Genomic DNA, 21,058 nt, shown 5'->3' on the forward strand with positions numbered 1-21,058 from the left:
GGGCACTTTACAGAGGTCCATTTCTCTCTTCCTTGTTGTTTCTCCCATCGTTGTGCACGTCCCTCCAGCACGTCGCAGCGGTGGGGGCGCCATGACAGCCACACCGTCCCCCGACCGGAGACCAACGACAAAACAAGGCCCAGCTTTCCAAAGTTTCTCTCCCAAAGTCTCCTCCTCCTCATATCCACTGTCTCTCTCTCCTCACATCGTTGGCAGTTCTCTTGTGTATGAGTGAGGAACATATTCTGGAGGGCGATGATGGAGCTGGGGGGATTGTAGTGGGGTAGTAGGGGTTGGGGGTTGGGGGTTTTGGGGGGGGGGTGGTGTGGGGGCTTGTTACAGGGCAAAGTAGCTCTTCTCTCTACTGTAGTCTTGACCAATACTGAGACATGTCAGGTTCGCCCCCTGGGACCTGCACAGGGACAGACACTCCAGGAGAGATGAGTCCTGCAAAGGGAGAGAGACCGGGAGGGAATGACATCAGTGAAAAAGGTGGAAGTCAACAGTGGTCCAATTTGAGTGTGCTGTGTGGATGGCCGTGCTACGGCCGTGCGGAGCAGGGCCCGCTGTAGCCCTCGGCCTTGTAACAAGAAGGGCTGGCTAATGGACGGCAGAGCCGGCAGAGACTGTAATGAGTCACAATGTTCCGCGGATGGTTACGCAGTAATATGCCAGCGAGCTCGATAAATTGGGGCTACGGCGATGGCATTTAAACGGAGGCAGTACAACAGCAAATGAATCAAATTAATTAGCTATTAAGCACAGAGGAAATTCAGCTACGCATGATTAACTCTTCGAGACTATAACCAGTATGTATGGCCCTCGGTAACAGCATTCTAATGGGGTGAAACTAAACTATTGGCTTGAATAGTTGGAGTGACATGATGGGTTTGGGTTGGAAATTAATTTGTTTCAATTATGCATCTGGGGGTAAGAAACCGCAATGTGAAGATATGGATCCAAGAGAATAAGGAGATGTTGGAATGGAACTAAATATGGACAAGAGTTGCTATGAAACATAATGAATGGGTATGGTTATTTAAAGGTAGCCAGTTTACGTTGAACTATGTAGTACCCCTGAATTAAAGGAAAGGCGGCAGACGTTTTACCAGGATGTGTACTTTTTTGATGTTAACTTTTGCTTTGTCATTTGTAAAGTGTGTTTGGTAAACAAACTTTTCTGCCTACCTGTTGAGGTGGTACCAGAAGATGTCATTGATTGGCTGTTCATATGTGCCTGCATATGAGGGGGCGTGTATGTTTCGTAGCTCCGCCCATTCACAGGCGGACTGGTAGGCAGCATGCAGGAATAGGAGGAGGTCTGGCTGGGCTATAGGTGGGGAGAGAATGGGCCGTTAGCTTTGCCAACCATCGTTCAGCTCAGTACATCCGTGCCGTGTGTATAAGCCTTGAGAGACACTGATTGTCAATCAGAGACACTGACTGTCAATCAGTGGCGTCAGATTCTAAATGATTACGTTTATTGTAATTGTGTGAGGAGGGACATTTTTTATTTAGTTGAGAAAGAATTATAGGAAATAATAATAAACATCATAAATCCAGAGTTGTTGTTTTTTTCCTCCATGTATCTCCATTGGACCAGGACACTGAAATATGCTAATTGGAGTTGAAGTCTAGTCTTTACGTAGACATGTTAAATAGAGAGAAACTCATACGGCGGATGATTACTTACTTGCATAGGTAGGTTGTTGGACATGGTGAAGCTCGGCATGGGAGGCAGCGCACTGTAGGTGTTCGTGAGTGCTGTGTCAGGTCTACCCAGCATTGACCCCGAAGAGAAAGACACTGAGGATAGGGGATTAAAAAGTGGTTACCATAAGCTAGAACCGAACATGCTTCAGGGGAATGGAGCGCTTCATTAGCGCTAAGTAATGCGCGCGGGTGATGGCTCTTTTGACAGCCCCCGTGAGTTATGACAGATTTGTGGCTTCGGTGATTGACATTTAAGCTTCACTTTTACTACTGCGTTTTTTTGCCGTGGTGCTGATTTGCTGAGCTCAGTTTTAGAAGGCAGCACACATAAAATATATGAAATATATATATATAGGCTATAAATTCAAATATCGATATAAAAATGACTGTAGTCATAAAAATGGATTCAAGTCACAATAATGACACCTATAGGCCTACAATAGAACAAATAAAAGAATGTACAATTTAAGAAATAAACTTTTATTTTGTATAGGCCTAGACTTTTACATAGGCTTTTTATAAAGGCCTGAAATAAATCATAGGCCTATATTTGACGAGCTAAGTTCAAGGAACAGTGCTGAAGGGTTAGGGTTAAAAAAAAAGAGGAAAGAAAAGGGAGGGGGCCCCCTACCTGGCGTGGCGGGCTGCGGGATGGCCTGGTAGACGCTGGTGCTGAAGCTGCTGCTGATCGGGATGTGACTGGAGGAGTTGTTGGCCTGGCGACGCTGATTCCGGAGCTTCTCCTCTCGCCTCCACTTTGCTCTCCTGTTTGAGAACCATACCTGCGGGGGAAATTAGCGTTCAGTCGGACATCCTTCACACCCTTTGCAATGAGTTCGCAAGTTGGATCGAGATTTATTTATGCAGGCTATTTATTTATTTATTTATTTAATTATGTTTAGAGGAGATGCATGTCCATCGTAGGCCTATACTCACTTGTATTCTTGCTTCGGGCAGGTCGATTTTCGCTGCTAGTCTCTCTCTCGCAAAAACATCCGGATAATGAGTTCGTTCAAATTCTGTAAATTGAACAGCAAACGGTGTCAGTGAAACTACAGTGAAAAGGCTTAAATTTAAACACTGCCAAGCCGGGGCCCTAATGGCCTGGAAAGCCTCACGAATGTCTGGGATGAATTAATTACATATTCACTGAGTGGTGTTTAAAGGGGGTATGGCATTCCGACCTTTTTCCAGCGCTTCGATCTGCTCCTGGGTGAAGGACGTGCGGTTCCTCTGTAACTTCCTTTTCAACTGGAGTCGCATCTGCGTCTCGTCCGAGTCCTCCCCGTTGGAGCTGATGGAGTTCGTGTTTTCCCCTGCACCGTCCTGTTGTTGGCAACCGTCTGTAACAGAGCAACACAACCCGGACGTTAGACACGAGGCAGGGCATCACTGGGCCTCATCAATGTGTTCATAAAGGACTTATGGTGAATCAGCACACGAACAGCTGGACGCATGGGTGATATGAATAAACACAGAATGTAATAAATAAATGAAATGCCTCAATAAATAAATACATAACTGATAACACAGTTCGTTAAAAGAAAAAACTGTTTGGTAACTTTTTGGTGGGGTCATGTTTTTTTTTAATAAAAGGTCAACATATTCAGGCTAATTACCTGGATTAACAAGTGTAGGGTTGATTAACACCAAATCTGGAGCGATTAGGCCTACTGAGATTAGAATAAATAGATAATAGGCCTATAGGCAGCAAGGCACTTTGTCTAAAAACAAATACCTATAGGTCCCATTCAAAGAGCCAGGCTGCTATGAACTGTTTATAAAATATTGTGGGAAACACAGAAAGGTTGCACCAATTTATCGTCTCCCCCCCAAAACAATGCCTTATGTCCTCAATGGCTTAAGAGAAACGTGACAATATGCGGCCGGCCCCTTTTCACCGCCTATGAAATGTATTAAAACCCGAAACTCTCTAGCCCTTTTTTATTTTAAAGCACACCCAACGCTTCAATGGTCGTCCCCCCATATGGGCGGCGGTATACAGCCATTGAGTTGACCACCAACTTGTGAATAGTAGAAGACGCTTTTCACAATGATACAATGCCGTTATAGGAGTAAGGGAAACCATTAAACTATGGACACAGCGAGGGACGACCAGCGAAACCTTTCGCGGGGCCGTAATATATGGGAGGGGGCACTATTGGAGCGGATGACAAAAGGATTCTCTCTCTCTTGAGGCGCGCAGGGCTATAGTCCTTCTGCATTGTGTTGCGCGGGGATCCCAGTCAACAGGACTTTTGAGTATAGTGTGTTAACCCTTATCCACTACCATCATTAATCACGTCCCCCGGCCGGCGACATGCCAGTCAGGATTTTTGTCTTCAATTGGAAACAAATGAGTGAGGAGAGAGCATGCAAGGCCCCTGAACAACCCAAATAAGGCCAATCTATTCACTGCTCCTGGTTGTGCGCGGTAGGGCCCTGAAGGCCCTTCAGTTTTTACAGGGCGAGGCTTATCGACTAATGTCTGTCTTGTTGTTGGACATCATTATCACGCCGAGAAGCTAATGCGAAATTAAGCAGGCCTGTGCGTGCTCGTGCGCGCATGTTTTGATGCAATAATTTGACAGATTGTGTTTCTGTGGAAACCCCAGGAACAGGTTGCGTTTAATGTCGTTTTAAAATGTCTAGGAATGGATAGATCTTCGGATTTGGAGATCATTAACTATCGTTGTTATCCAGTGGGATTTTCGACTGAAATAAGCCCAGGCCTTTGCATGTTAAGGAACATTACCAGGCGCATCGGGATAGTTTTTGCAGGCCTAATTTATTCAACTAAAATCACTATATTCTATCCTCACCAGAATATGGGGGAGAAATAAAAAAGCTTGGCGAAGAAGAAGAAATGTTAGGATATAGCAAGCCCCATTTGAGAATATGTGAATGTTAATACTTGCTTTACATCTTTGCTGCAGAATATTTTTGGCAGTATTTCCTCTATAGCCTGTGAGCAGGCTATTTGTTTCTTCACTACGGATAATCCATAAAAAGGAGTGAATGTGCAGCCTATTATCTGTCTGCCAGACCCACTGACGCTCGGTTGGGATTTGTTTTCTTTATAAAAGCGCTGGGAAATAAACTCATTCTTTAGTATCACGATGTCTCGGTCAGTGAGGCGGAAAAGCGGCAAAAGAGATACCGAACCAATTGCGGCACCTTTCAGCTGCAGAGACCAGATCAAAACACTCTTGAGAAACCGCTTAAACTGAAAGAGAAAGTGAGAAACTAAATCCTATAGACGGGATTTAGTGCTATATAGCCGACCCAGGCAAAAGAGAAAGAGATAAAAGACAAAATCGGAGAGTTTTTATTCGCCCCACTCTCGATAGAGTTGTCAATGGGCCCCCGTCATTCTCTATGTAACCATTATATATGGTTACTTAGTTCTCGTCAGATGGACAACATATTTTCGTTGCCCCAGAACAACAGTGTCCTCTAATTGCAGATGAATTTAAGACAAAACGATTGCATTATTAATTGTATTATTATTAGGCCTATTATTATTATTATTGTTATTATTATTATTATTATTATTATTATTATTATTATTAATTTTGTCAATCTTTGCTTATAATAGCAAGTATATACAAAAAAAGTATCATATATATTTATGTGTTTCGATTATTATTTTTACCTGCAATATGCACAAAAACGAAAGCAAACATCGAAATTGGTTTAAAATAATAATAACACTACCACAACTAATAATAATAATAATCATTATTATAATATTCATAATATTAACTCTAATTATCATTTGTATTCTTTATGTTGTTCTAATCAGTGTTTAATTATGATTTTGTAATGGCTGCAGACAAAATTTGAATAATCACAACATAGAAAAGTAGAAATCATTCCCCTGATAGCCTTGATCCAGGAAACGGCCCTAAAATGTACAGGTGCCATTGTAAGAACCACATAACTCTGCTTGTACGAGGCCTGTATGGCAACGAAAGGAAGAAAAAAAACACTGAACTTTCTGCAGTGCATGTACTGTCTCTCTTCCATGCTCATGCATGTTGCCATAACGCGAGACAAAGCCCTCCCTAATGAGCAATTACACACATCGCAAACTGTTCCCATAACCCATCATTGCGTGTGAAGGGAAACATTCCTTTGTGCTGGGGATCCCAGCACAAAGCCCCAGCAGCCTCTTCCCTCGTCAGAGGGAAGGATGAACCAGGATGGACCGACACCTCTGCTCAATGCGCCGGCTGCTGTCACGCACATCCCTGTTTGGGACAGTGCAGCCCTTTCAGACCGCCCAGGCGTACTGCCTCTCCTTCCATTGACTCATCCTGCTCCAGCTCGGAGCATTAACGGGCCAGGCTGCCAGGAGACTACGCACCAACGCCAGGACGGAAAGGGGGTCGAGAACCGCCAGATATGGTTGGTGAGAGAATGGGGTCGCACCACGGATAAACTGTATGACAACATACAGTCTGACCGTACACGTTAGCACAGAGCCCATGTTGACCTTTTGATTGCATAATGTGGATGGTGAACATGCATTGTGCATGAGAGAATATTATTGTATTATTAGTTGAGACATATGGCGATAGCCTTAGAGGGAACTTAGCCAATGTTTGTTTTCAACTGGCATATGAATGCACTGAATTCAGTTACATCAGAGAACTTATGAAGCCCCCTCTGGTTCTCATACCGCCCCGCAATACCAGAACCTCTGTGTGTGTGTGTGTGTGTGTGTGTGTGTGTGTGTGTGTGTGTGTGTGTGTGTGTGTGTGTGTGTGTGTGTGTGTGTGTGTGTGTGTGTGTGTGTGTGTGTGTGTGTGTGTGTGTGTGTGTGTGTGTGTTTGAGTCCAGTCTCCCATGCATGCAGCTGTGTGTGGCTATGCATCCTTGCGGCCCACCCTACCCCCCACCCCAGCCCTCCCCTCTCCCCTGTGTGATAGTGATGCTCACCTGGGTTGGGCTGTCCTGGCACCGACGTTCCGGGGTACCAGCCTGGCCGGGTCCCCCAAGTTCCTGTCTGACCGTTGAGCATCCTCAGCTTGTCATACATGCCATCTGCACCCATCTGTTGCTTCTCACTAGCCAGGTTGCGTAGCACTCTGTTTATCGACGAGACCTGTGAATGGCCGATGGTACAGTCTTATTGAAGTGAAAGGGAAAGTGAGTGATCACTGGGGGCATCTGGTGTTGTGGCTTGTATAGGTGCAGGCGACCAGGAAAATAACAGACAGGTAGAGTGGGACACACCTGTGTGGGTGGGTGTGTGTTTGTGTGTGTGTGCATGTGTGTGTGTGTGTGTGTGTGTGTGTGTGTGTGTGTGTGTGTGTGTGTGTGTGTGTGTGTGTGTGTGTGTGTGTGTGTGTGTGTGTGCGTGTGTGTGTGTGTGCGTGTGTGTGCCTGTGTGTGTGTGTGTGCGCCTGTGTGTGTGTGTGTGTGTGTGTGTGTGTGTGTGTGTGTGTGTGTGTGTGTGTGTGTGTGTGTGTGTGTGTGTGTGTGCGCGTGTGTGTGCGTGCAGGTTTGGGCGTGTGTGCATTGTTGTGTGCGTGTGTGTACATGTGCGTGTACTGTAAAAACCAAAACAAATGCTTAACATAAATATGCTGAACATTTTGTCAATTGCAATTTTGGTAAATTGTGGGATAATATCATGCAGGGCTATCCTTACAATACAGACAGTCCATGACGAAATAGTTAGCTGATCATTTTTCCAACAGCTGCATATGAGAAGTCATTCCATGTAAATAATTCAATCATGCAACACATTTTACAGTGATATACTCACACTTGGTATGTTGTCGTTGGTGCAGACTCCCTCTGACAGAAGTCTGTCCCGGATCTCCCACGCGAAGATAGACGGACACTCCCGCTTGTACTGCGCAATTTTACCGACCACCTCTGGAGTGGCTACCCTAGGCTTGCTACCGCCTATTGCTCTCGGTCGTATGGAGCCAGTTTCATAGTATCTGCCCAGAATCTTGCTCACACAACCGTTGGACACCTAAATAGGAAACAAAAGACACAATTCACATACATTATTTAGGACAATTTGCGAAAAAAATATAATGTCGTCAAACAATTATAAGCTTACGTTTTCATTGTCCAGCACTTGGACTTTTGCACCATCATGGGTCTATAAACACAGAAAATATGCCTTGAATGGTATATTAGGCACCCTACTGCAGACCGGCTCTTCTTATAAGAGCAGGTGGACTTTTAAGCCTACCATATTTTTGGTCGTAACATTATGTGTCAAAATGCGTAGGCCCATTTTATTATAAGGCTCTATTACGCCTCTATTTAAGAACACTAATGCTTTAATAAAAAAGGTGTACAATACTTTACCGAATACTGAACCTTTACATGAAGCAATTGTCGTACATATTATGCACAATTTAACGAATGTTTTTATAAACGTGCAATGACAAAAAAAAAGAAATCCGTGTGTTTTTTTTTTTTTTTAAACAACGAATTAAATGCAGAGTGCCCAAGTCACCTGCAGAATCCTGGAGATATCACACGGCCGCGCGCCACTGTGAGCGAGTTCCACTATTTTCTGCCTGGTGGAGTCCGGTAGCGGTCTACCGTTAACGAACACACCGCCCAGCTGGTTCACGCCAGAGTGACCTACATGAAGAAAAATGCATTGCAGTCAAATCACCGTTTCCAAAAGAAAGAAAAAATAACAAGAACATTTGTATCATTTTATTATTTATCAAATATTAAATAATGCAGAGGGATTAAGTTATTTAAATAAAGTTAAGGATGCAACATAAACCGGCTAATACGTTAGTGACCTATATATAAATGTCCTACTATATTTTGTCCTTACAAAATAAATCATAATAGAACCATATATTTTTTTGTTGGCCTATAGGCTAATAAATAACAGATACCGAGTTTTTTCCCGCTCATTGCAACCTTACTCAGGACAGGACACAACACAGCGCATAATTGAATAACACATGCATAACATTGACCCAAACATCTCCATTCAACTAATGAAATCAACCATTTGAGACGCTATCTACCCCTTCGGTCAAGCAGCAAGCGATGTCTATACCAACAACATTTACAAAAAAAAGTCCAAAACCCTTCAAATTGTTATTATTCGTAGCTAACCGCGATAGTCTCATTCAACGCAAAATCTCCGAAGACGAACAAACTCCCAAAAATAACAACCTGAAACAAGCATCAGCCACCACCACCTAGGCTATCCCTATCCAAAAACCTAACCAAAGCCTCCAATCTGTAATTATCTATTTAAAATACCCATATAAAGTCAAGTTAAACCGCCGGTTCGTTCTGCAAAAGCATTATAAAAGTGCATGAATAAGCGCGCAAACCTGAAGCGATAAGGGAACGAGGAGTCCCCGGAGTGGCTGAGCTGCGCTCCGTGTCTCGGCTCCCTTCCCCTGCACAGCCGCCCGCTGCATTGACTCCGGGAGCACAGGCTCCTTAGCAATAAATAAGCTCCGAATATAGAAGAGGGGGGAAATATGATGAGCCTGCCTGACATTTGTCTTTAAAATAAAGCTAGCTGCACGTCAAGTTTGAGCTTAATTTCTGGGAATAGGCGGAAGTCGCCTCGGATCATGCATGGAAGGCTCATTGCGAAGATCAGTTGGAGCACTTGTGGCAGGCATGTCACTTTATGACGCCGCTCTGCTTTTCAACATCGCATCGTCACGACAAATAGTAGCATGATAAAACGACCCTTTCTGTCTGCATTTGGATATCACTCAGACACAATTGGACGCTACTCGTTTACCCTTGGAGGGAGGCTTGGTTTTAAGGTGGCCAGGGGCTACGCGCGGTCACGGGAACGAGGGCGCGCCTGGGCTCTGAACATATTAAAACTGACATGTCGCTTTTTTTCCCCCTCTTGTTTGTTATTTGACAACAAATACTCATAGCCACCACAACCCTGTTGTGTGAATCGGTAGGCAGTCCTTTCTTGGGAATTATATTATGAAATGGTTGTGTTTTGCATAGAATGCAGATTGCATTTGTTTCTATCATCCTAAACAACATGCGCACTTTAATTAAAATCAGTTCAAAGAAATTACGCATCTCTTTGGCCACAAAGTGTAATAATCCTCCAAACTGAATCTAATTAATAGTAAATCCATTATCATCCCTCTTGCTTTTTTGGTAATTCCAGGATTAAGTGGAATTAATAGAGCTCTTACGATGGAATTGGCCTAGCAGCATTAAGCAGACATGCTCCACGGGTCTCCCCGTGTTGCTCTATCAGCCCTGATTTATCCCTATCATATAAATCCGGTGATCGATAAAACCGTCAGATAAGGACATTACATGGAAATCAAACTATCCGAAGGTTAAGACTTAATCATGGCCCAATTCCCTCAAGCGCCGGCAGTCGATCTCGCCCGCTGGCGCTGATTATGCGCCTTGTATTCTATTGCAAGTCGACTAATAGGAAAACATATGGTGTCAATTTGGACGCTCCCCACCATATACACCCAGGAGTTATTAACACAAAAGCCACCAAGGCCGCCGCGACCTTTAGACAACCCAAAGGGCCGGGCCCAATGATATCTCCTCGGCAATTCGCACCAGACATCACACGCCGAGCCAGGGGAGCATCCCATTAACATCAATCCGAAGCAAAGCAGGAGCTCGGGGTATTGTCCTCAGCTTTGATAAGGCACTATCACCCCCCCAATAAAGCAGAGCCGCCACCCAATCAGCCCCAGTCAGTCATGATTGGGTCGACGCGTGACAATACGAGCTCTGTGTATTTTGGGGTCGAGGAGACACCGTAATTAGGCTCATAAGGAGACATTCATCCATTCATGTGTTAGCAGTTTACACTTTATACTGTATTTTAAAAAACATTTAATAATCATGGCACTCAAAGATATAGCTACAACAACACAAATGCATCATCATAGAGGCTAATCGTCATGTGTTCTCACACTGAATTCAAAACATGATTTCAGACTATAATGCGCACAGGTTACATCACAGACACGTCATCAAGGTGAGGAGAATAATAGGAGGAAGTCATTCCACACACCTTCATCACAGATGTCATACACCTCTTGTCCAGCAGCAAGAGAAAAAATGTTTTATGTTCATCATTTGTTTCAGTTTTCAGTTTATGCCAAGTCAATATCACAAGTCAAAATCGTATGGGCCATTTCAAACATTGAGTATTGTATTTCAAAATAATAACAAAAGCAAATCAAAAAAGCAAATGTATCTAATGTGTGTGTTTTTTTTTAAGTGTTTTCTGTGACAACACACCCACGACAACAGCCTCATTATGAGGAGGCCTGTACCAAGTGGTTTACGGTGCTGTGTGTACGCCAAACAGGCAGGGCTATTGCTTTGATATGAACATGTTCTTTTCAGGTGAACTTCTCTGTGTCTATAAAATAATACTGGCTAATCTACATAAGGCATTATTGCTAGCCCTCATGTTTCATGCAGGCCCCTCTATCCGGTTAATCTCATATGCAGCCTGGAAGCGAGCTCTGGCGCTAATGCAGACGGCTGTGCAATTATTTAATACCAACTCAAGCAGAAAGAAAATATCTCCCTTTCAGCCCCACTCCCTGTGCTCTCGCCCCCCCCCCCCCCCTCCTCTCCGTCTCTATGTTGAACAGAACGACATATGATTAACTTGTTCAAAAAATAACTAGCGTACCTGTCATTGTCATGAATAAATTAACGCCAATAAAACCGACCATTAACCACATACCTGCCATTATCTAAATATAAAAACCTACGTATGAATATAGAAGTTTTCCTGTAAAAAACATGTTCCATATCAGTGATTGATGTTAACCACCAGATGCATAATGTCAGTGGGTGTTGCTTCCATGCAGTTACATTAGAATTAGCGGTTTGAAAGGAATGATTGATGGCAAAAGAATGGTGTAAATGTAAAAAATAACTTACTGTTCTGCATCATTGAGGCAACGCCAGACTCCCACGTGGCTTGGTTGTGGTATTCTGAACGTCACAAGGAAATAAATGAGGTTTGTTAGCATCAAAAGGTAAACATTAGGATAGGCTGTATGTGTTTTTCGGAGGGGGGGAGGGGCTTTTTTGTATTTATTTATTTTGGATTTTTTTGTTGCCGAATAAAAACACAACGTTGTTTTTGGGTTCATTTTGAATTCCATTGGATTTTCTCGGAGGGTCTGTTTTTTTTGTTTTGTTTATTCAATTGAACAATATTATATCCTTATTGGGTGTATATATTTTAGTATTAAACTTGCCTGGACAAAGAGTTGACAATTTAGTCAAGCATCTGCCGTTTACTTAATGTTTCCCTAAAGGACAAAGCAAAACAATGTATTAGTGGAGGCACATCCACTGTGTGCCTATACATCTGCACCACGCGGCCCCTGGAATTATGCTCTACCTTCCTATTGAACTAATAAATCCATTAATTAGCCAGTAACGCGGAACACGTTTTAATTATTGCTGTGAGCCAGTTTTGTTGCGTGCACCAGTTCAATGCTACATTGTTAGGCCTAAAACAGAGTTGCTGCAACCTGTTATAGTGTTACACTTTTATTTTTTCGTTTGTAAATATGGCTATTTTTTTATATTTCTTATATTTATTGCAGGTGTTTTGGCAACGCTTCGGGGTCGTTGTTTAGTTTGACCATTCGTCACAGCAACAACATGCATGTTCAGCTTATAATATCTTATTTCCCAGGCTCTGGTCGTGGAGGGTGTACAGTGACACACGCTGCAGAGCCCACTGCTCTACTCTGTAAAAGTGTAAAGCAGAAGGGGGTAGAAAGTGGCGCACAAAGCTCGCCGAATCCCAACAATGCGCCCTTTTTTGCTGCCCTGCTCGCACCCGGGGCGAGGACTCTGCCTCCACGGCTAGCAACACAGCTTCCTACTAAACGTACCAACAAGTTCAAAATACAAAGAGCCGAAGGCATGCAGCCACCCCCTCGGGGATCGGACCCACAGCCTCGCCTCCACACCTCGGTGTCACCACTGACGACCGTGACCTCGCGGCTTGCGCGTGAATGTGTTTTTTTTGTTGGCCTTCCTTTTTAGAAATAAAAAGTTATTTCGTGCTATAAATATTTGGGAGTTATATTGTGTTGCTAGTGCAGGTTGTTAGGGGGGTGTAAACGACACAAGAGCCCAGTAGGGCGCTCAATTGGGAAAAGACAAACGCAATAAAGAGGCTATTGAATAGGACTGCTAAAAAGGGGGCCAGTAAGGGAAACGTCTGAACTTTCATTTTCTCCTTCGACGCTAAGTTTGGTCGTGTACCGAGACGTGCACTACTGACGTTTAATAGACTATATCTCAGAGACCCCACGGTGAGAAAACCATCGCATTTGAAGTTCAGCGCGTTAATTAATTATAACAGCAATAGTGTGTGTGTGTGTGTGTGTGTGTGTGTGTGTGTGTGTGTGTGTGTGTGTGTGTGTGTGTGTGTGTGTGTGTGTGTGTGTGTGTGTGTGTGTGTGTGTGTGTGTGTGTGTGTGTGTGTGTGTGCGTGTGCGCGCGCGCGTGTTGTGTCTGTGCATACATTAATCAAATGCGGATTCCTTCACATTGGACGAAAGAGGTAAGCCTACATTAGCCTATTTGGCATCAGCAATGAAAGAATTCATTTGGACCGATTCTGATGAGAAATATTAGGCATAACCGAGTTCCACGTGTAGAGTTGAGGCCCTTCTGCAGCGCATAGGCTACCGTTTTAAACACTTCCAGTCGGCGGTGAGTTTAGGACCACGTTTGGTGTTTTTGTTTCTCGTAAGGTCTGGTGGTTAATCATTTATTTGACGTCGTAATCTTTAACGTTGTTGTTGTTATTGAGATTCGTTTAATATCGAATCTGCATTTCTTTTGTGTGAGTAACAATAAAGTCTCAGCACACCATTTCAACGCTGGCTGTTTGATTCCGTGGTCATAATATTGGAGAAGGGATGATCCTAGCCTCAGCTCTTGAGCAGCACCAGTAACTTCACACGGGCTCAGATATTATTTAATTTGGAACATTTGCACGCTATATAGGCTGCTCGTCAACGAGAACATATGAAGGCCTATTTTTACAAAAATCTCCCAACTTCTAAATGTTGCCTATAATACAATAAAAAACGATCTGTAATATTATAATAATAATAATTTTAGGCCTTTACCATTAGCCTTCTGTTTTTGGTTGACTTAGTCATTGCAGTCGGTCCTATAATTGCTCAATTTTTCTTCCTTTATTAAAATATATTTTAAAAGTTGTTCGATGTTTGTCAAAGTAAACTAAATTGTATGTTTTGTCTCGGCCTAATAATTGTTTTTGTTTTTTTTAAAGTTGCCGAACAACATTGCCAAACGATAACCGATATTAACCCATGGTATAATTCACTTTTTATTGTAATAATGTAATTGCACATGACTATTATCGATATACAGCCTAGGTAAGGGCCTGTACAGCATAGCTGCATAAATTAATATGACATAAGATGAAAGACTGAAACTGCCTTAAAACCACAACCTAGATTTCGATGTATCTTAATGATTTTGTCTATAAAAGCTAAAAATTATATTTAATAATAAAAACATGGTTGATTCTTTTTTAGAAGGCGCTTGAGTGACTCGCCTGTGGGAATCAGACTGACACTTTCTCTCAACGGGTCATTGCGCCCCATTCGCCACGATGATCACTGTCCCGGCCTAATGCGTCTTCTTACTCTAGCCGTCAGAAGTAAACGGTACAATATCCGTACGCCAAAACGCAACCACACGCACACACCAAAAAAAGACCATAGAAAACGCATAGCGACGCTGAGGGCTGTTCGTTCCTTGACATCATGGCTGCAAACCCCACGATAACAAAACAGCCACCGCGTCTCTACTGCTGCGTTCAAATCCCATCTGCCCATAGTTAGAACACAAATAATAAAACTCCTGATTTGGTTGCTACTGGCCTACCCCCGCTGTTTTAGCCCTAGTGCATAATGCTCGTAATAATTTGTATTGCAGCCTATTTATACTGATCCGTTCTACAAATGCTGTGATAAAGCAACGGCAAACAAACTTTTTTTTCTGAGAAGGTCTTACCTTTTTGTGGCATACTGCGACGTGTTTTCCAACTCCTTAGCGAATAAAGCTATTAGTTCTCCAAGCAGAAAGGTGCGAGTGTGGATCGGTCTCGTTCGGAAGTTTATGGGAAGAAAAATAGTTTCCAGCGGTGCTCCGCGGAGATGGAAGGGGTATCCCTGCGAGGGAGACAGAGATTGACAGTGAACTCAGATGTCAGGACCACGGAGTTGTGCACTCGAGAATGTGCACTCGCGTGTGAGTGGGCGAGCGAGCGAATGAGAGAGCGAGGCAGTGTGTGTGTGTGAGAGAGAGAGCGAGAGAGAGCGAGAGAGAGAGAGAGAGAGAGAGAGAGAGAGAGAGAGAGAGAGAGAGAGAGAGAGAGAGAGAGAGAGAGAGAGAGAGAGAGGGAGGGAGAGTGGTAGAAGGAGGAGGAGGGTGGGGGTAAGAGAATGAACACACCTATGCTGATTGGTGACGGAGCAAGTGTATTAATATATGTGTTCCTGGTCTGCTCTGTGTGTGTGTGTGTGTGTGTGTGTGTGTGTGTGTGTGTGTGTGTGTGTGTGTGTGTGTGTGTGTGTGTGTGTGTGAGTGTGTGTGTGTGTGTGTGTGTGTGTGTGTGTGTGTGTGTGTGTGTGTGTGTGTGTGTGTGTGTGTGTGTGTGTGTGTGTGTGTGTGTGTGTGTGTGTGTGTGTGCCTCACTGCAGCCCCCCCTCCACCACCACTCTTCACTGGCCCATTAGCACGACCCGACCCCTGTCATCATTCCCCATATAAACACTTCCCCCTACCTCGGCCAGGGCGGGAAACAGGGCCGAACCAGGGGGAGAGAGAGGGAGAAAGAGAGAAAAAAAAGGGGAGGGGGTCTCGTCTTCCCAAGCCACTAATCAGCCCACGCATGCAAATACCCTTCGTTCAGTTGCTGAATATTGCCCTATGCAAAGCAACTGCCTCGGAAATGCCCGTTTGATGGAAAGGCTCCATTCTCTGTGGGCTGAATTGGGTCCGCGCTTGGAGTCTCACGCACGTTTCTGCTGAAACTTGGGGAAAAGCACGAGGCTAGACGGAATAGGCCTACGTAAGAAAGGCACTTTTAACTGTTTAAAATCTTAAGCCACGCGCCAGATACAGTTAAATATGTCCCATTAAATAAACGCATTTTCAAGAATTTTCCTTTTCAATTGTGTCTTATATTTAAGCTCCTAAATTATCTGCTATTAAACTCCAATGATGACTTTTCGTTAGCGCCCACACGTTTTTGAAATGAATACCTTTCCTCTTTTGACACGTGGTGCTTAATTGATTATCAATTCTTATTTCGTGAAGAGTAAATAATGTCTACCTTTTTCACTCTAGCCCTTAAGTAGGCATAGGATCATGAAGGGCCTTCTTACATCAAGTGCACTTGATAGATGAGTGGCTCACTCGCCCTTTAATAACAATGCTCCCTTTCCCCACGTGCTCTTGTTGACTGTTTTGGATATCACCTTGGGTGAACAGGCGGACCCCCGTGTCAACAGCGTGCGCATGCACGATCCTCCGGCGTGCACGACGAGCCGTGTTCAAGCAGGGCTCAGCGTTGCTTTTATGAGCACATTGGCGCGGCACGTCGACGACGTCACTCGTATGACCTGACAGCAAATAGCACGCGTAAACAGAGTAGAGCAAATGACCATGTGTAACCATGACCACACGCTCCCGAACCGCTCCGGTTGAATGATGAGCTATTAATGCACACCTCAGCGCACCCAAAAAGCAAAGGCCTTGTTGTGGGTCCGTGTTTGAATATCCTCCTCCTCAGAGGAGTAGGAGGAGGAGGAGGAGCGCTGGGTATAGCACCAGCCCGAGGACGGAGGAGCCCCGTCGCTCCTGTTTCAAAGAACCAGCGCTAACAGAAAGAAAGGGAGGAAAACTAGCTGTATGAATCTGGGGCCAAACTAAAGCAAAAAAAAGAAGGGGTACATAACGGGGACACGAAGGGGAGAGAGCAAGCAGGGGGAGGGTCGGGGGACCCGAAGGCTCTCTCCCCTCTTTTTTTTCCTCATTTTTTTTTTAGGTGGGGTAGGCTACATGAAATGAAGTCATGGAGGCCTACACTTGACTCTTTTTGACATGTGAAAAAGTAGGAGAAGTCAGAGCTCATCAATAAACCACTTCGGAGGTGAAAGAGGGCTCCCTAACAACCATTGCATTCCTGACTACGGGTTCAATGAGTAGACAAACGACGCTGCCAGGGAGAGGGGAGAGGGAGGAGGAGGAGGAGCGGGGACTGCGAGGCCTGAATGGGCCCCAGTGAGATAATGAGCCGAGGGGACCGGCTCAAACTGTCCCCCAGAGTCCCGCGGTGAGGAAGAACACTCCAGCCAATACTTTCTACCAACAGCCCGTAAACTAAACGAGCAAATTCATCTGTTTCTACTCCTGCATTGTCTCCAGTCATTTAGACTGGTGGCTTGGCGAGGTTTACGCTCAATGTGTCGTGGTCTGTCAAATAATGCAGGCTGCAGGGGGGCAGATAATAACTACTTGTAGAAAGTACCGCCACACTATTGGGGCTACGTATGGAAATAGGGTGTGCGTGGTGTTACCTTCAACGAGGGCTCTACTTTCTTCCAATATTTTCCTGGAGCATTGTTATTAACGATTATAACTACATGGAGGATTAAAAAAGTAAAACGATTTAAAAGTTGTGTTTTTTTTGGTTGCTTTTTTGTATGTGGTGAAATAATATTTTGTAGATATTGGCTATTGTGTTCCCTTCAACATAACTTTTCTAGATCTCTAGGCAACTTAAACAACTGTCGTTTCCTCAGGCTAATGGGGATAACTAAAAGCTCCACACTAGCATGTGGCCATGCATATTCATTGATTAGAATCCAGGTTTACTTCCTGCAAACGCTCTCCTGCAGCTTAAACTCATTAGGCTACTCGTGTACTGCCACCCACTCGTTACATTTTACAACTGAGAAACTTCACACAGCTAAATGATGCGCCCAGAGAATGCTTCCCCGATGTGTGTGTCGAGTAGTTTTCTTTGGAAAACAATACATCCAATAGATTATTGATGTCCTTAGTTAAGATGCAAATCCGCTCTGAGAACTAATTCGTTGTCTCATTTTCGCATGAATTCTGCTTTTCTTCACTCGTCCCTGCAGTGCAAGTGGAAGTGTTTTAATGGACCACCATATACGATGGACTCCAATGAGACGGCAGAAGGGGGAAACTGTGTGTATGTTATTCTATTAAAACGTCCGTATAGTTTGGATGGCGTGTCCCAGCTGAAACTCACAGGGTAAAGTCAGAAAGCAATTAGACCCAATTCGGATTAGCGACAACTAATGTCACAGGTCCTGAAAAGAAGCCCTAATCTTGTAGCTATTTCCCCTGAGGCAGAATGGGTCTTTTTTTTCTTTTTTTTTTTGCCTTACTCCTATAACAACTAGAAAAACAATCGGACGTGGTTTTCCACGTTAAAGGGGACGAGAACATAAACAATGAAAGATGTTGGCACTGGGTTCACTTGATTTATCCAAATTAAAAGGACATCCAATGGGAGCGGTGGGGGCGGGGCGAGCTTTATCATCTATAGTAATTATATAATGATGGGCAAAGAACAACAGTCATCCATTACAGGGGTCGTTTCTCCGTTTTTGTTTTTTTTACATCCCCAATATTGTATAGTCGTTTGTAGCTCTATGCTAAAGAAATCAATAGGCTATAGCATTAAATTCATTGGACATGGATAATATGTGAACTAAATATGCTATGGTTCTACTTAATCCACTAATATTCATACTCCTATTCAACATGACAACACATAAAGGAAAACAAACAACGCCACTGCACGACTACCACGAATTTAGTGTTATTTGTGTTTATCTATTTGAATAACACGTAGACTAATTATTAACACAGTATTTTATCCTAAGAATTATTTTCATGTAGCCTATATATATAGGCTTGCATATATTATTATTGATTAATATACCTTCATATAATTTGGCCTACATATTATTTTGCTGTCATGACTATGTCAACAAAATACATGATCGAGTTAGTTATTTAAAAAATTAATAGTCAACAGTGCTTCCTCGTCCAAATTTGTTTAGCCTATTGTGTCGTTGGATTTCTTGTTTTATAGTCGACTGATAATGATAATAATAATATAAAATAGGCCTAATTACAGACTTACATTGTCACAATGTTAAAAGGCTACCGTTTCTGCATCACATTTTTTTGGAGTAATGTCCACTGGCAACCGACACTCATTTACAAACATTGTATACAATAAAATAGTAAACAACATACAATTTACATTTTTTTTAAAATATAATTAAAATAATCGAAATATTAAGTAAAGCCCTCTAATGTTACAGAACTGTAGTTCATTGAACTACGGAACTATTGAAATAGTTTTCTGATTATTTAGGTATCGGTTGAACGAGCCCGAGAAAGAAGTGAGAAGTGGAACTCAGGGAGCTCAGAAGCCCTCTTCTGGCCGGATGCTGCTGTAGTCGTCAGGCGTCGCCTTCTGTCAAAACGCTGCTTGGCCAGCGTGACAGGGGCCAACACTGTACCACAACATAACCTTCTCAAAGATACAAAATTATCCTTACATTGTCTATTGAGAAGATTATTGACCGATGAGTCTACATTTACTTTGGTCACGCGTTATTGGAGCATCCAGGGATTGCTGCTACTTTTTCCTTAATGTATATTATCAGATTATATTTAAACAAATTATTAAAGGACATGTAACATAGGCCTATCAAATATAAGTTTAAATTGCCAAATGTGCTTATGTTGCCTGAATGACTACTTTTTGGCTTTTAATTTAATGACAGACTGTACACTAAAGAAGATTTAGGCTACCGATTTCAAAACTCATTCCCATTATATTTAAAGTCAATGGCATAGCCTACTGTGCGTCCTTTTGTTATTACATTGAATTAGTCCACCGATGATTGCTATATATTTTTCTGACAAACAGAGTTTAACGCAAGTCCCTTCCGCAAGTCCCTTCCACCCACTGTACTCATATATCCACGCGCGTGGAGCCTTTGCGTTCGACTCAAAGGCGCACTTTAAGGAGCGACGTGCGCGCGATACCTCCGCAAATTACACGCTAAGCGAATCTTTGATAGATGACAACAAAAAAAGTCAGCTTACGCTTCCCATGCTGTGCATTGTGGGCTACACATGTAGGCCTAGTTACAGTAACATGAAATCGTCCTAACATCCTTTTCACTGGCCATGCATAGGAGCCTTATAGCCCACATACATATACAAGCGCATCTCGAGTTTATGGAATGAACGTATCACAGTCTAAGGTATACGTGGTGAAAGTTATATATAGGCTATATATAGATATTTAAAAGTATAAAAATGGTTAAACTCACCAGTTACAGGGAGCAGACTTCTGACACCTTGGCGACCGCTATCCCGTATATAGAAATAGAGTTGTCTCTCTGTGTGTAAATAGGAGAAAACCGGTTGCACCGATTATAACCTTCGTTTCGATCCGCTGTGGAGTTGAAATGTCAACGACAGTGAAAAATGCACCAACGCTATACCTCCAACTTTCCCTTAGCATCAGCCTCAAGTTGGCAGTGATTGGCTGGAGCGACGGTTCGACGTCATCAGTTGGACAGAAGTGCACAGACTCGGGGAGTGGAAGGTACACGTGGAGTACACACACCGGCCCACAATATACTGGACCAGTACTGAAAACATGGAATTTAAACCCTCTTTATACGTTGCACACTGTTTTTCAACTTTTTCATACCAAGAAAAAATGCAAACATTTAAATTACATTGGGAACTGAAGAATGGCAAATATTGCTATACTTTTTTTCTAAACTTTATTATACTTTTAAAGGTACAGTTATATTTAGGAATAGCTCTACCTGTAATCACCATTCCTTTAATATTACATTACCGTTTCCCAATTTAAGTTCAAGTAATTTAACTAAAAGTAGGCCAACAAAAATGTAATGCTCAGAACGTTAATATTCTTAAAATGTGCTGTCATGTTACCTTTGTTGTGCCAAAAGGATTTAAATCTGACCGGGGCATGATGATGACGTTGAAACTACAGAGCTGCGTGCAATAGGCTACTCCACGCATTATTTTCCCCTAACTCCAATAGTTCAACAATGCTCATTTTTGTATTGTTTCTCCTTGCAACAGGTGAAACACGTATGCCTGTATTTATTTTACATTTTGCCTACGATATAATTAAAGCAGCAGACTATGCTTTAGCAAACGCCATAAACATAAATATAGGCAACACATGTTTTACTTC

At 43.1% G+C, this 21,058-nt stretch overlaps 1 protein-coding gene across 1 annotated transcript; it reads right to left on the reverse strand.

Annotated features, from left to right (window-relative positions):
* Nucleotides 1-361: 361 nt before the first annotated feature.
* On the reverse strand, nt 362-20,264 carry pax6b (paired box 6b). The gene is made up of 14 exons (XM_056607796.1): nt 20,154-20,264; nt 14,773-14,930; nt 11,635-11,688; nt 10,748-10,771; nt 8,201-8,331; nt 7,796-7,837; nt 7,490-7,705; nt 6,658-6,823; nt 2,898-3,056; nt 2,650-2,732; nt 2,345-2,495; nt 1,694-1,806; nt 1,189-1,330; nt 362-447 (listed from the first exon to the last, which is right to left on the reverse strand). Exons 2-14 carry the CDS (start codon nt 14,783-14,785, stop codon nt 362-364), a joined length of 1,380 nt encoding a protein of 459 aa, XP_056463771.1. The 5' UTR covers nt 14,786-14,930; nt 20,154-20,264.
* Nucleotides 20,265-21,058: the final 794 nt, after the last annotated feature.

Source organism: Gadus chalcogrammus, chromosome 14, assembly GCF_026213295.1.
Source record: "Gadus chalcogrammus isolate NIFS_2021 chromosome 14, NIFS_Gcha_1.0, whole genome shotgun sequence".
NCBI classification, from domain to species: domain Eukaryota; kingdom Metazoa; phylum Chordata; class Actinopteri; order Gadiformes; family Gadidae; genus Gadus; species Gadus chalcogrammus.

What these genes read in the sequence shown, in the direction of transcription:
- pax6b (XM_056607796.1), bottom strand. An exon ending in CCAACAACCTACCTATGCAA is followed by an intron (nt 1,331 to 1,693) that starts GTAAGTAATCAT and finishes CCCCACCTATAG; the next exon opens with CCCAGCCAGACCTCCTCCTA. An exon ending in TTCTGGTACCACCTCAACAG is followed by an intron (nt 448 to 1,188) that starts GTAGGCAGAAAA and finishes CTCCCTTTGCAG; the next exon opens with GACTCATCTCTCCTGGAGTG.